The 14,711-nt window shown below is 47.3% G+C and overlaps 1 protein-coding gene across 4 annotated transcripts in view; it reads right to left on the minus strand.

The window, feature by feature from the left end:
• Positions 1-2,544: 2,544 nt before the first annotated feature.
• TMEM71 (transmembrane protein 71) overlaps positions 2,545-14,711 on the minus strand; it is a 28,232-nt gene continuing 16,065 nt past the window's right edge. For 3 of the 4 annotated variants that reach the window (XM_019459818.2, XM_019459817.2, XM_053896199.1), the window contains 4 exons: positions 10,854-11,027; positions 6,733-6,808; positions 3,635-3,696; positions 2,545-3,528 (listed from right to left, as the gene is read on the minus strand). In XM_019459818.2, the coding sequence (XP_019315363.2) occupies positions 3,464-3,528; positions 3,635-3,696; positions 6,733-6,808; positions 10,854-11,027 (377 nt within the window). In that variant the 3' untranslated portion in view covers positions 2,545-3,463. The remainder of the gene's footprint in view (positions 3,529-3,634; positions 3,697-6,732; positions 6,809-10,853; positions 11,028-14,711) is intronic. The other variant, XM_019459821.2, reaches the window with a different exon arrangement.

The following is a 14,711-nucleotide window of genomic DNA, read 5'->3' on the forward strand; positions in this document are numbered from 1 at the left end:
ACAATTTAGGAAAGCGAAAATGAGATTAAAAAAAAAAAAAAAAAAGACACATAACCAAATTAAAATGGTTTTTTCTCAATAACGTAGTTGCTCACTCCCTTCCAATAAAGCAGTTGATTCCAAGCAGACTGCAAATCAGACAATTTCTGGATATTCAGATTGAAGTCATCCGTCAGAGACCGTCCTACGTGGTTGGCAAATTTTGGCAAACCTGGAGCAGAGAAAAGAGAAAAGAAATACATGATTCATCCAGATAGACGGGAAATGCGGTAACTGCTAAAATCACTGTGCACACACACACACACACACACACACACACACACACACACACACACTAGCTTGAGTAACCCTAATTAGGAAGCGTAGAGCCTCAACTTGGAGGAGCTTTCATTTTTATCCCAGCTCGGTGCTTCCTTAACCACCGTTTTATATTGTTTTCTTTCCCCACCTGCACCACTTCCTCTAGAACAGAAATCCTTACAGGGTAACAAGTGGGTTTTCCCCATAGTCTATTCACTCATTCGCCAGTTACGTAAGCACGCATTCCAACAGGTAAGAGCAGGGAGAACAGAGGTTACCCGTCTTGTTCCTCTGAGGTCATAAATGTGCAGAATGCGCCCTGCTGATGCTAACGCACGACCGGCAACACGGGACAACTGTGACGGCCTTCATTTGGAAGGGACGCTTGGGCCACCGGTGAACGATACAGACAGTCCCCAAACTCACAGGCTTTAAATTCAACAAAGAAGGTGGCTGAATGAAAATCGCATCACGGGATGGAAAAGGTTTGTTTGAGAACTACGAAGTGTGAAAGGATAGGACCCTAATCTAATCTACCGTGCCCGCTGCAAGACAGGCAGGGGACGGCTGTTCCGCTCATGAGTGTTGACCTGAATTAAGTGCTTGTCCTCCAACCCCTTAGATTTTCATCCTTGATTGTTGGAGGAGCCTCATGAGTCATCCTCGACTCTCGATATTAATAACCATGTCTTTGGCTTATTAGCTTCTGGATATGCTTATGTGCGAGGGAAAGGGTTGCAAAGTCTTTAATATACAGACACGGAGCTTTTGGCTATAAAGGAAGTACTTTAAGAAATGGTATAGCAAATCCATCCAATTTAGTGAATACTTATGGTGTATCTATTCTTCTCTTTTTTTACGTTTATTTATTTTTGAGAGACAGCGTGCATGGGGGAGGGGAAGAGACAGAGGGAGACACAGAATCCGAAGCAGGCTCCAGGCTCTGAGCTGTCAGCACAGAGCCCGACGCGGGGCTCGAACTCACGAACCGCGAGATCGTGACCTGAGCCCAAAGTCGGACGCTTAACCGACTGAGCCACCCAGGCGCCCCTGGTGTATCTGCTATTCTCAAGACATTCAGATGGATACAAAAATGAAGTCAACAGTCCTTGTTTTCACAGGTCTTAAATGCAACAGTGTGTGTCCATGAGGCTGCGGAGGGGGCAGCAAATAAGAAAAAAGAAATGGAGAGGGAACAAGAGAAGAACAAGTTAAAGTATGTACACAAATAATCAAAGGAGGAGGGATCTTATCGAAGCTGTGGATGAGAGTGTGTAGGAGAGAAATATCATCCTGATCCTGGTCTAATTTCTTTTAGGAGATAACAAAATGAGGAGCTCAGGACAGTGGGAGGTGCCCTGAAAGCGACAGGTGACGCTATCCCCTGCAGGTCAGAGATTGGCATTCCAGGAGGCCTTCCCTGCCTGCTTCCCCCATCCTCCTAGTCTGGCAGAACTTCTGTCCCGGTGTTCCCCTAGCCTCTGTGCTAACTCTGTACTTGCACTTAACCCTATTAAATGCGACTTTACCTTGCCCTTCACATGTCTCTTTAGACTCAGAAATCCCGAGGCCTCGGCACAACAACCTTGGCACCTCGGGGAAGTGTGTGACCCTTGGGAGAGACTCCATCGATGTCTGCTGAGCAGAACTGGACATTCAGCGCAGCACAGAATGTATCATAAGTTCTCAGCCGAGATTTAGGAAGGTTAAGTGATGCCACTTTAGAAATCAAGGGGTAAAGAAGTTCCAAACCATCTTTCCAGGGTTCTCACAGTTGATGTGCAAGGAATGACCCAGACAGGTTGTTAAAACTGAAGATCCCTTGGGAATTGGGATTCAGAAGAGCTGGAATCAGGATAGACGCTCCCCAGTTGGTTCTAGAACAGATGTCCCCATGCCATGCTTTGAGAAACTCTGCTCTCATTACAGTCCTTAACAAGGTGAGGCTGGTCTTTTCAATTAATTGCACAAATCCATCTTAAAACCCAGAAGGAAGGGATTTAAACAATGCACACCATCTGCCAAGCAGTGATAGTTGGACGTGGAGTTACGAAGTGGCTCTGTGGCTGGAAGTCTTTTGTGTAGACCTCGTTGGTTGGTCCAGTCCTGAACAGCGCGACATCACAGCCCAGAAAGCTGAACATGAGTGCCAATCTGTCCTCCGTGCTGGCTGAGGTACACTTCTAAGTTCTGCAGACACAGAGAATAACCCGCATCCAGACGGTAGGAAGTGAGGGTCTTAGAGGAGTTTTAAATAAATGTTATTAATAGACAAGGGCTAAAGAATAAGAAGTTCTTGGGTGACCTCGGGACCCAATTTTCTAACCACGAGGTGGACCACATCTTAGCTCTATCAAAGCCTGTCCCCAGAAGCCTGGAATGCCAGGAAAGGAAGGGAAACATCGCTCAGACTGTCAGGAAATCAATACTGGCTGGAGTCCTAAACAAAATAAATCTTCACCACGTCCCATTGTGATTTCAGCATTAACACAGTGATTTCGTAAATAGGGCGGCACAGCGTCGAGAGCAAAGGCCGGTGAGCTAATCTGAATTATAGAGCTCCGTCTCTAAGCTATGGGAGCTGGCCTCTGGCAGCCATATAGAAGAGGGGGTCATTAACACGATCCATCTTGCAACGGGATGGGGTTTTGCAGACCGTTTGAAATTCTGTGAGCATCTCACCCAGACCCCAACAACACTTTGAAATATGATGAGCCAGGGCAGTGAGCACGCAGGGGGATCGTGAAGTGAGTGAGAGGTGGCAGAGACATCACACTTTGCAAGCGAGACCATTTCATGGGCAGTTTGCCAGCTATTTGGGGAACTGTAAGATAAAGGCCTCTTAATAGGAGGCATTTATAAAGTGCAGTGCTATGAACCTATAAAAACACTTTAACAGGGGACCTACGCATTTTAGGTTCACGTTATTTATTAAGCCCTACTGCCTCGAAGCTTAATTTTCTCAATTTTGAAGAACCGGTAAAAATGTAAGAGACTGGATGAGAACGCTATTAGATTTTAGCATTAACAGAAAGTATTCTTCGAGACAGATGACGGGGACGCTTCCTGTGCGTGGTCATTGCCATCCATTAGTCAGCCAAAAGCACTCTCAGGTAGCCGGCTCCAGTCATCTTCGTCAGGATGATGGTAACACAGTCAACACTTACTGCGCACAGGTGGTGGCTTCGAAATAGTCGGCAAGGCTGAGAAACAACGACGTGACGGTATCTTGGATAAGAAAGAGAAAGTATCTAAGAATCGCTTCAAAATGACCAAAATTGGACTGAAATACAGGGCAGGGATCAGAGGAATAAGTTGAGAGATTGTGACTTACAGGCAGTAGTTATCATCAATGGGCACGTGAGGACCCTGGCAAATATCCCTCCCAGAAAGCACCTGCAACAACAGAATTTCTCAGGTTTCGTAAACTAGTTACGCATTTCCAACGCGTGAGCTGTTCTTTTGGACTAACGTCTCGTGATTTCAAGATCTGCTATAAAACTACAGTAATAAACATAGTGTGGTATTGGCCAGACAATAGACATATAGGTCAATAAAAGAATGGAGAGACCAGAAATGAACCCATACAGACACAGTTAAGTGAGTCTTAACAGAGGAGCAGAGGGAACTCCATGGATAAAGGATAGTCTGTCCAACAATAGTGTTGAAACAATTGTACATCCCCATGCAAAAGAAGGAGCCTCCGTATATACATCACAGCCGAACACAAAATTTAACGATTTAACTCAAAACGAGTCATAGTCTGAAATGTGACCGCAAAAGTACAAAACGTCTAGATAAAACAAAGGAGAAAATCCATATGCCAACTGCTTACCACCTTACCCCAAAGTGTGTTAAAGTGTCAGGTTTTTACCAATCTGATGGGTATTGTTTCAGAGAGAGGATTTAAAAAAAAACCAATAATTTCTTTGTTGTTTTTATTTTCAAAACATGGATCACTGGAAAAAATCATAAATACATACAAAGGGAAAGGAAAATATCATCAAAAAACTCCATTGGCCTAAAGCAGCCATTGTTACATTTTGATGAATACCCTTTTTGACATCCCTTTATATGCATTTAAAAAATGTGTTTAAATTGAGATTTGAAAAATGTACAGTAAAGCCTTTAAAGTGCACATCTCGGTGGTTGTTTTTTTTTAACCTGAACTCCTGCATTCACTACCCGAGTCAAGGTATAGAATTATTTCCAGCAGTCTCTAACGCTCCCTTTGCCATCCTTCCTATTCTTTCCCCCAGAATTAACCACTCTTCTTTTATCTATAATAATGGATTCATTTCGCCTTTCCTTGAATTTTGTAGGTATCTGAAATGATACAGACTCATGTCTGAGACCCATTCATGCTATTACCCATGTCGATAATTTTTCTCGTAACCAATCTCTCACTTAAATAATCTTTTTATTTTTCAAACAACTTTAGATGCACAGGGAAGTTACAGAAATAGTACAGAGGGTTCTCATACACCTTTCAGCAACTTTCCCGATTATCAGCATCTTACGCTTCTATGGCACATTGTTGGAAGTAACGAGCCAACATTGCTGCCTCGCTATTAACACCACGTGCCATTTGTACCTTACGGTTTTCCCTAATTTACCCATGTTCCATGATGGCATCCGGGATGCCTCAGACATTTAGTCATGGCTCCTTGGGTTCCTCTGGGCTATGACAATTTCTCAGACTCTCCTTGGTTTTGATGACCTTGACAGGTTTGAGGAGTCCTGTCCAGATAATGTGTAGAAGGTCCCTCGATCTGAGTTTTCCTCTGGTTAGACTGGGGTCCAGAAGGCCACAGGGGTGAACTGCCACTCTCATCACCTCGCATCAAGGGTACATGCTATCCACGTAACTTAGCCCTGTTGATGTCAACCTTGACCACCTGAGGTCACATTTGCCCGGCTTCTGAAGTTTCCTTTCCCCCTCTTTCCAGGTTCTGTTTCTTGGAAGCAAGTTTCTAAATGCAGCTCAGGCTCAAGGGACAGGTTGTCCAGTTTCCTTCTTAAGAGGTGGGGGCAGGCGGGGGGATGGGGAGTATCTACAGGAATTAACCGAAGAGGAACATTTCACTGAAAGTTCTGTGAAATCACATAAAAGGTCCCATGATCCACGATGGTTGGGAAACGCTAAGTTCAATAAAGCCAATCATGTTTCTTCATGACGTTATTTTACCGGGCCTTTATGATGCTGGTGCACAAATGGTCCTCTGACCTGGGATATACAATGCAGACTTTTGCAAATTTATTTTAGCACACGACCTCCCCCACGTTTTGTTCTTTTGGTCCCATTGTGATCTAAAAAGCCTTAATACTTCTTAAACCTCATCATTATTTGGGACGCTTATTTTAAAATACAGATTCTCACTAGATCTAAATTCGTATCACAAGGGTTGGGATTCAGGACCTGGTATTTAAAAACACAACTCTCCCAAGTGATGTGAGGTATCTGACCCTCAAGAGGCGGGGTGTGACAGCAAGCAGCATTTGCTGACCGGAGCACAGGCACCACAAAGACCCCAGGTCTGGACCACTTATCCCTGTTACACTGATTGAACAATATCGATGAGCCCCTGGCACTGGGGATACAGAAGTGAAGGAGATGCTCTCAGGTAGTTCACATTCTTGTGGCAAGAGATTGATCATTGACATTTAAACAGATGAACATATAACAGGTCAGGTGGTAAGTGATAAGTAAAGACAAGTAAAGTGAGGTGTGTGTGTGTATAGAGAGTGGTAAGCTATTTATACGGTGTTGTCATGGAAGATCTCGCTGATGATGTGACAGTTGAACAGATTCCAGAAAGAAGTAAGGGACACGTGTTAAGAAGCTTTCTAGAGAAGACCGCACTTGGCGGAATAAACAGCAAGTGCAAAGGCCCTGAGGCACAAGTGCACTTAGCACAGAAGGGATGTGACCATTGCCCTGTAGACTTGGGCAAGAAAAGAATAGGAGGGGCATGGTGGACCGAGGGTAGGACAGAAACATGCCTATAATCAGGCAAGAGCATCATGTGATCTGAGGTGCTGAGTGGACTTCCCAGGAACAGACACTTTATGTTAAGGTACAAAAACATAATGAGAAAGATGGAGTCCCAGTGGGGACTCCAAGTGCCCTTGAACCCCACGCGGGATTACTTAGTTTATATCCGTAATAGGGAGTCACTGAGGATTTAAACGAAGGATGATACATAATAAATTCCAATTTCTAGCAAGATCCACTGGCTTTAATATGCTTTGTGAGATAATGAGAGGAGGGAAGTGATTGCAAAAGGGGCACTGAAGGGGCACAGGCAAATGAACAGATCTTAACCACAGAGCTACCGAAAATGCATTGTGGAATAAGGCAAGGAAATTATCAATCAGTTACAGCTTCCTTAATTATAAAACACTGCTGCGTGCAAATAAAATGTGAATTACCTTGCACACGCACAAATGATTAAGCACGCGGCCAGGAGAAATGCTTGAAAGAAGATGTCTCTCCACAAACTGGTTTCTAAGAGGAAAAGTAAAAATAAATGAATTAGAAACCATCGCTGATAATCTTGGTACAACAAAGTTGTACTGAAGTTTCTTTTTTATATAAGAAAAAACAGACAAAAAGACCCCACAGACACCGAAACAATGACGCGGTTTTCAAACGTATGTCATCGCAAGCAATTTGCCCTAAGTAACAAGATAAAATTATCAAATGCCGTACAGGTCTACTCATTAGATAATTTCAGCAAATAATACATTGTTTCTGTCATTACAAAATGATTCTACTACGGGGCTCCTGGGTGGCTCGGTCGGTTCAGCGTCCAACTTCGTTTCAGGTCATGATCTCACGGTCCGTGAGTTCGAGCCCCGCATCGGGCTCTGTGCTGACAGCTCAGAGCCTGGAGCCTGCTTCGGGTTCGGTGTCTCCCTCTCTCTGTCCTTCCCCAGCTCCCACTGTCTCTCTCTGTGTCTCAAGAAATGAATACATGTTTTAAAAAATTTAAAAAAAAAGATTCTACGACATAAACAGTTTGGGGCTTGCCTTTTACGGTAATGTTGGGGAACCACTTGGTAGAATGGAGGCCAGTGTCAGAAATCTAATTCTGAGGATGACGCCTAAAACTTGGACAGCGCCTTTTCATTCACAAAGAGCTTTCGTACCTCAGTTCATCGAATCAACACAACCGACCTGTAAGGAAGGAACCATTGTCCTCACTCTGCACGTGAGAAGACCAAGACTGAGGGGTGATGAAGTTCGTTCAAGGTCACACAGCTCTGAGGCGCCAGAGGCAAGATTTATAAACCACGTCTAGCCAGAACATAATGTTTTGCCTGAAATGGGGCAGGGAAAGAGAATGGCCACTTTGCATGCTGGGAGTCTCCAAAGGACAGAAAAGAGAACATATATTATGAACTATCTGTCCCCGCAAAAGTCCGCTATCAGTGAAGGATTTCGGTGTTCTAGAGCCACGGTGGAGATGACCGCAAATCCTTCAGCCGTTACAATCGTAGGCGTTAAACCAATCACGAACCCGGCTATTATTCCAATCACCTGAAAGAAATCAGGGCTGGTTTAGGGATGATCCCATAAAGATCCAAGGAAAAGGATAAACGGACCTTAACTTAATTTTCCGCCCAATGCTTCAAAAGCTCAAGTTTGCCACAGTTGTTTAAAACTTGGGAGTGACTTTGTGCGGCGAATGTGTTTATTTTTGCTATTTATGCTGTGAATGAAGATTGAGTCAGCTAACAAAGCCTACTTAGTCCGCAATGTGGGCGGAATACTGAGGACTGGCAATGTGAAATATAGCAGTTGTGAATGATGTCACTGCCAACGTACAGTATTTCATGTATACTGTGAATTAAATAAGTTATTGTGGGCTCAGCCGAACGCTCAGCCATCCTTCTGAAGTGTGTTTGTATTCTTAGCCGACTCTGATTTGACGTGGAACTTGGAAAACATTGCCTCACAGAAACAAGTCCAGCTTGACAAACTGCTAAAATCGTTAGACTTCGAATCGTGAACAGAGCCTGGTTTAAATTCCAGTTCTACAAAGATCCAGTTGTGTCATTTGGTACCAGGTATGCACTGTTCATTCCATCAGTAGCCACTCACGTAGTATCTAGATTGGCTTAGCGCCACTGTCACTTCCTTCAAGAAGCCCTCCTTGATTCCTTCCCCTCCCCTGTGGCCCTCAGCTGCCCCCTCTCCGTACCCCCCTTATCCCTCGTGCATTTCCGTCAACAGTGTTTTCATGCTGAATTAAAATTGCTGTTTTCCGGGGCACCTGGGTGGCTCAGTTAGTGGAGCGTCTGACTCTTGATTTCAGCTCAGGTCATGATCTCATGGATTGGGAGTTCGAGCCCCGCATCAGGTTCTGTGCTGACAGTGGGAAGCCTGCTTGGGATTCTCTGTCTCTCTCTCTCTCTCTCTCTCTCTCGAAAGAAATAAAAACTCTTTAAAAAGTTGCTGTTTTCTTTCTCTAGATTTCCCCACTAGATCGCAAGCTCACTGAGAACAGTCAGCATCTATCTGCCGTTCTTGGTGGCAGTGCCCATATTTTTCTGGGGACCTACCTCTCCCTCCTCAGCGCGTGGTTCACGTGGAGACTGAGTTCCCCCCCAGCATTGGATCCGCTCCCAGCCATTTGGAGCTTCGCAGACTTAGGGACAAAGTGATTGGCTTTGTCCTGGAAAAGTGACCCTTCCAGAACCAAAGAAACTGGGCACCTTATTAGAACTTGAGAAGGTTCTCATCTCTCTCCGCTGGACTGGAATCTGGGAAGTTGCAGGCACAAAGCCACCGAGAACCACCACGGAGTAATAGCTTTTTGAAAGAGTAAAGTACACCCAGAAGACAAGAGACAACACAAGGAGAGACCGACAGGAATCTGCAATCTATGCCCGGAATTTTCATTAATGAACCAATAAACCGTGGTACTGATTAATCCATCTTGAGATGGGTTTCCATCCACTGGAATAGGCTGACCGACAAAGATGGTGTGGGGCAGGCCTACATCCTAAGCTGGTAGAACATAGCCTGGGCTGCACATTCACAGTCTACGTGCGAAGGAGATAGAATTGAATCGGAGGGAGACCTTGTCCACCCAGGGCTTCATAGCCAGGTGGAGAGGAAAACAGTCTCCGTGGAGATAGAATTCAGAGCGCTAGGGAATCGGAGGGATTCCAGCCAGAAGGGGGCAGACGAGGCCCCACAGAGGTGTTCTTTGCTTGGGGCCTTGAAGGAGTAGGAGCCTTCCCGGAACAGCAGGTGGGACACACATTCCAGACACAACAAAGAACACGTACAAAGGTTTACATGACCTGTGTAAACTTGAGTATTCTTATCTCCAGAATGGAGACAGCGCCCCTGATCGGCCCGCCAGTTTCGGAGCACCTGCTCTGTGCCAGGCGCTCCGTGGGCAGGTTGGCATCCACAGATGACTGAGACACAGTGCTCATCCTCAAGGAGCTCACAGCCTGCTGGACAAGACGCAGAAATTAACATGCCACCACAGCGGAGGGAACGGGCGCGAAAGAGGGGAGCCGTGAAAGCCAGATGAACACACAAAAAAGGGTCGCTTTAACGAGCTCCTCCCCGGAAAACGGGGTGGGGTCCCCGGAGCAGGTGGCTGTGGATGATCCAGAAACCGTCTAAACGGTAAAAGCCGCGTTCTCTGTCATCCCAACACCTGGAAGGGACCTACAAAAGCCTTTCAACACTCACCTAGTAGCTGATCTGGGATGGTCAGTAAGGTTCATGGTTTGGTGGAGACAAAGAGGAGCCACTTTTTCTGTGTAACCTCCGTCTTACGCAACATAATCTCACATATATTTTGAGTACTTCTCTACACGACACGTGATGCGAAGTGCTTATTTTAGTCATTACAAGGTAGGATCTAGCTCTCTCCGCTTACAGATGAAAACCCTGTTTTAGAGAGTTCAGTTAACCGCTCCTGAGTTGCAGCTACCACGCGCGGGGGGGCTGGGCTTTGAACCTTGACAAGCCGAGGACACGGCCTTGATGCAACCCTGTGGGCAAACGTGACTAATCCGACGTTGGCGACCTGGAGGCTGAAGACGTTGCTTGCTGAATTTATTTCGGATTTGCTCCGGATAGGAAATACCAATGCCTTGCTATCTTTTGAGTTTTCCTTGCCAGAGGCATTGCATTAAAGGACTGTGTGTTTCCTTCTTTTCTTCCTTTTTCCCCTTACATGGCAAATACACAGCTAAGCACGAAGAAGAAAATAACAGACACCTTTGTACGTACTACCCAGCTTTAGCAAAGCTCAACATTTTGCCAAATGTCTTCAGGGTGTTTAAACAATAAATGAAACGCTGCACATCCAGTCCTTCCGGTGTCTCTAAGACGACACCCTAGAAGGAGCCGCCGCCTCTGCGCATGCGTCACCCAGAGCTGCAGCGCCCCGTCCTCCAGGCCTTGCAGGGGCTGATCCTTCCCAAGTGTACCTTAGTCATCTCTAAGTCATTCTTTGGCCCTGTAAGGAAGAATTCTTTGGGTGTGGAAAAGATTTTTAAACAACAACAACCGAACTCACTTGCGTGATCCAGAAGGTTCCCCGGGAAATGTTCAGAAGTTGTCCCTGGAGACTGAAGGGCCAGGTCGTGGGAGTTCTCTGGCGGAGTCCGAGACGCAGCGTGGCTGGACGAGGAGGCTGCCTTCCGCTGCTCCGCCTCGCGTGCATCAGTCGCAGAACCGTCGTGATCGTCGCCTGGAAAAGAAGGGCTCGGTGTGCGCATGCGTGTGTGGGGTCGGTGCCGCTGGGTGCGTGGTAGCCGAAGGTCATCCCCCTAGCGACGCTTTGCGGTTAGGGTGGGATGAGTCTCCAGGTCAGGTGGCGTTTCAACTTGCCCTCGTCTTTGAAGGCTGCAGAGGAAAAGGCTCTTCAGGGCAGAGATGAGCAAAGGCCAGAGGCATAGAGGGTTGGGAAGGTAGCCCATTCCAGTGTAGTTAGAACGAAGGGACCCGGTGGAACGTGAAGCTGGGAAGCTAGACTGAGCACAGGTCACTGGAGGCCCTGACTTCCCCGCGGAGGCATTTGGAGTTTATGTGGCGGGCAGTGCAGTGACGGAGCGGCTCTGGGTGACGGTGGCGCTGCACGCACACTTATGTGGCCCATTCATTTAGATAAAGTAATATGTGTTTTTGGTGTCTGGTAAAATCCAGGCGGCCTCGGGCCACCTGGGTGGCTCAGTGGGTTAAGCGTCTGACTCCGATTTCAGCTCAAGAGTTCCCTGCTTGGGATTCTCTCTCTCTCCCCTTCTCTCTCTCTCTCTGCCCTTCCCCTGCTTGCTCGCTCTCAAAATAAATAAACATTTTTTAAAAAATCCAGGTGGCCTTGCAAGAAATCATGAGAGAGTAGCCTCAGACTCATGTATAGAAGATAGACCATCTCACCCACAGTCCCCAAGGGAGTTGGGGGTTGTAGAGGTGGGATTGGAGAGTGCGTGGTGGGTCTATGAGCCTCTCATCTGTATCACGCCAACTCCTTCTGTTTTTCATTCATTCATTCATTCATTCGTTCGTTCATTCATTCATTCAGCATTTACTGGATGTGGTTATGTACCAAGAACTGTCCCAGCTGCTAGCTTCCAATGGTGGAGATGATGCCTTTGCCCTCATGTGCCTTCCGTTCTGGTGGGGGAGAGAGAAAATAGCTATGGTGAGTGTCGGGAGGGAAACTCTCCCTCTGTAAAATATCTGGAAATGTTGGTTAAAATGTAATAAACATCTTAAATTTCTTTTTTGCGTTCAAAGAGGCTGTGGTCTGGAGAGGGACAGACATATATGCCAACAATTCGGAGGCAGCGGGGTCATTGCTACAACGAAGGGCAGCAGAAGGCATCCGGGGAGAGTCTAGGAAGGAGTGTCTGAATCCGTCAGGGGCGATTCAGGCAGGCTTCACACATGAGACGGAATGAAAGCGGAAACTTGATGAGGAGTTCTTCCAGAGAGACAGCAAGAAGACGGAAGGTCGGAGACAGGATAAGGAGGGAGGGAGGAGGGGAGAGAGGAAGAGGATGAGGATGAGGAAGGGAAGAGGAGGAGAAGAAAGAACTCGTGAGAGAACACAGCAGCGTGGTTCCCAAAGGAGCAAGTTCTCTTACGAGGCTGGACGGGGGGGAGCAGGTGGGTGTGGGCACTTCCGGCAGGTGATTCTGGCTAGACTGCCAGGTCACGAAGGGCCTCGTGGGTCCCACTCAGGGGCTAAGGTTTATGCTGTGGGCGATCTGGAGCAGGAGTCTAACGTGAGGACTGTTGGGGGTTCAAGTGCTCGCTCAGCGGTGAGAGACTCCCAGCCCCATTCCAGGAGCCCAAGCGACACGTGGGGTCCTCCTATAACAGGTCCTCCTTAACCAGAGGAGGTTTATCCCCCGGGGACAATTGGCGATGTCTCGAGATGTTTTTGGCTGGCACTCGTGGGGGTGGGGAGGATTGCTATTGGCAGCTAGTGAATAGAGCCCAGGGGTGCTGTTCACATCCTGTAATGCACAGGACGGGCCTTGCAATGAAGGATTGTCCAGTCCCGCGTGTCAGTAATGCCGAGGCTGTGAAACCCCGTCACAGGGGGAGCAGACCCAAGTGTGGAAGGAGTCTTGATCATTAGTGCTCTCTCAGCAACTCTGGTAAGCACTTAGGAGCGGAGAACATCTGCATTTTCCTGCATTTTCTGTATCTTCCTGATTGCCCTTACTCTTGTCAAGACGCCCCGCACTCCGCCTTCTTAGGGCAAATCATAACTGATGGTTTTGTAATTCTTATGTAAACACATACTATATGATACGTAATTTGTGCGGTTTTTGTTTAATATCTGCCTCCCTTACTAGACCGAAAGCCCCAGGAGAAAAAAGGTCGCTTCACCTGTCCCAGCCCCCGTCACCAGCAATGACACTTAGCGTGTTCGTTAGCACTCGCTAAGATGTGTTAATAAACAGAGAGTTCCGGTGGGAGGCAGGGAGGTGGAGACACGTGAAGTCGGTCGTGAAGGCGCTGTAAGAACTGGGGCCACTGTAACAGGGCCATGGTAACCATAGAGACAGGGGGTCACGGCTCATCTTCGCGGAGGCTACGGCCGATTTGAGGCGGTAGGACAGCGGCCTCCGACCCCGGGCTGATGGGCTGACTCCCTCCGTGAGTGGCGCTGCCCTCCCACGCGGCCTGGATATGGAGCCAATGAGCGGGTGCTTTGGGACCGGGGAGTTTCTGCCAGCCTTGCAGTCTCCCTCCCACGATCCCACCCACGACCTGTGGCCGCTTGACGAGGCAGTCTGCGGAAGCATCCTTGCCGGTTGCCATAGAGAAAGGAAACGGCCGAGTGACACGTGTGGATCATCGGGTAATGACCGTGCGCAGAGGAGGCCGTGGGTCATGTGCACCGCGGCACCGTTCTCAACAGCCTACCCGAACGACCCAACCATCAACCGATGAGCGAATCAAGAAGGCCCTGCCATTTGCGACGCCATGGATAAACCTGAGGGACATTGTGCCAAGTGAAATAAGTCACAGCAGGACAAACGTGCATAAGTCCACGGACATAAAGGCACCTAAGATTGTCAGCCACAGAGGCTGATAGAATGCTGGTTTCCGGGGCCTGGGGCTGGGGGGCGGGGGCAGGGGTGGTAAGGGGATTGCCCTGCAGCGAGTGTAGAGTCTCAATTACGCTAGATGAACAGGTTCTAGAGATCCGCTAAATCCTTCACAACTGTGTGGTGCCCTGCAAAATTCGCCGGGAGGGTAGATCTCAGGCTGATTGTTCTTCCTACACACAAGCGAACACACGCCCGGACGCAGGGAAACTGGAGTTGTTGGATATTCCTATCACCTTGATTGGGGTATTTGCGTCCGTTCGAACTCATCCAATTTACACATTAGATACGTACAATTCTTTGTGTATCAGTCATATCTCAATAAGGCCGTTAAAGGAGAGAGAGAGAGAGAGAGAGAGAGAGTAGCCTATCCGGTCAAATTCACGCGGGCGTGACAAAGAGCTGAGAACTTTCATGGCTGATTATTCCTTCAAGAGTGACGCTTAACACAAATCCGCAGAGATATAGATGGGAGAGATGTGAGAAAAGGAAAAATGTTCCTGTGCTGTTTGTTGCCCAAGCCTGCCTTGTTGAACGTACAGCTTTGCACCGGGAGCCGGATGAACTAAAGATGTGCCCATGAGGAATACTAGAATATGGCACGGAATTTTCTGGAAGAAGAGATGGCATTAAAGAGAGGAAGCTACAAAAGATAAAACCTTAGCATGAAAGAATGATCAAGGCATTTTCAGCTGTGGAAAGACAGGGTTTGCCCCCCATGTACACTTTCCCTAACTGACATTTAATTTTTGTCTCCACCCTTAACAATAAATGAGAGGCTCCTAATGCAGATACAGCTTCAGCAAATA

This window comes from Panthera pardus, unplaced genomic scaffold (assembly GCF_024362965.1).
Source record: "Panthera pardus isolate Hobbes unplaced genomic scaffold, ASM2436296v1 HiC_scaffold_7, whole genome shotgun sequence".
Classification (NCBI taxonomy): domain Eukaryota; kingdom Metazoa; phylum Chordata; class Mammalia; order Carnivora; family Felidae; genus Panthera; species Panthera pardus.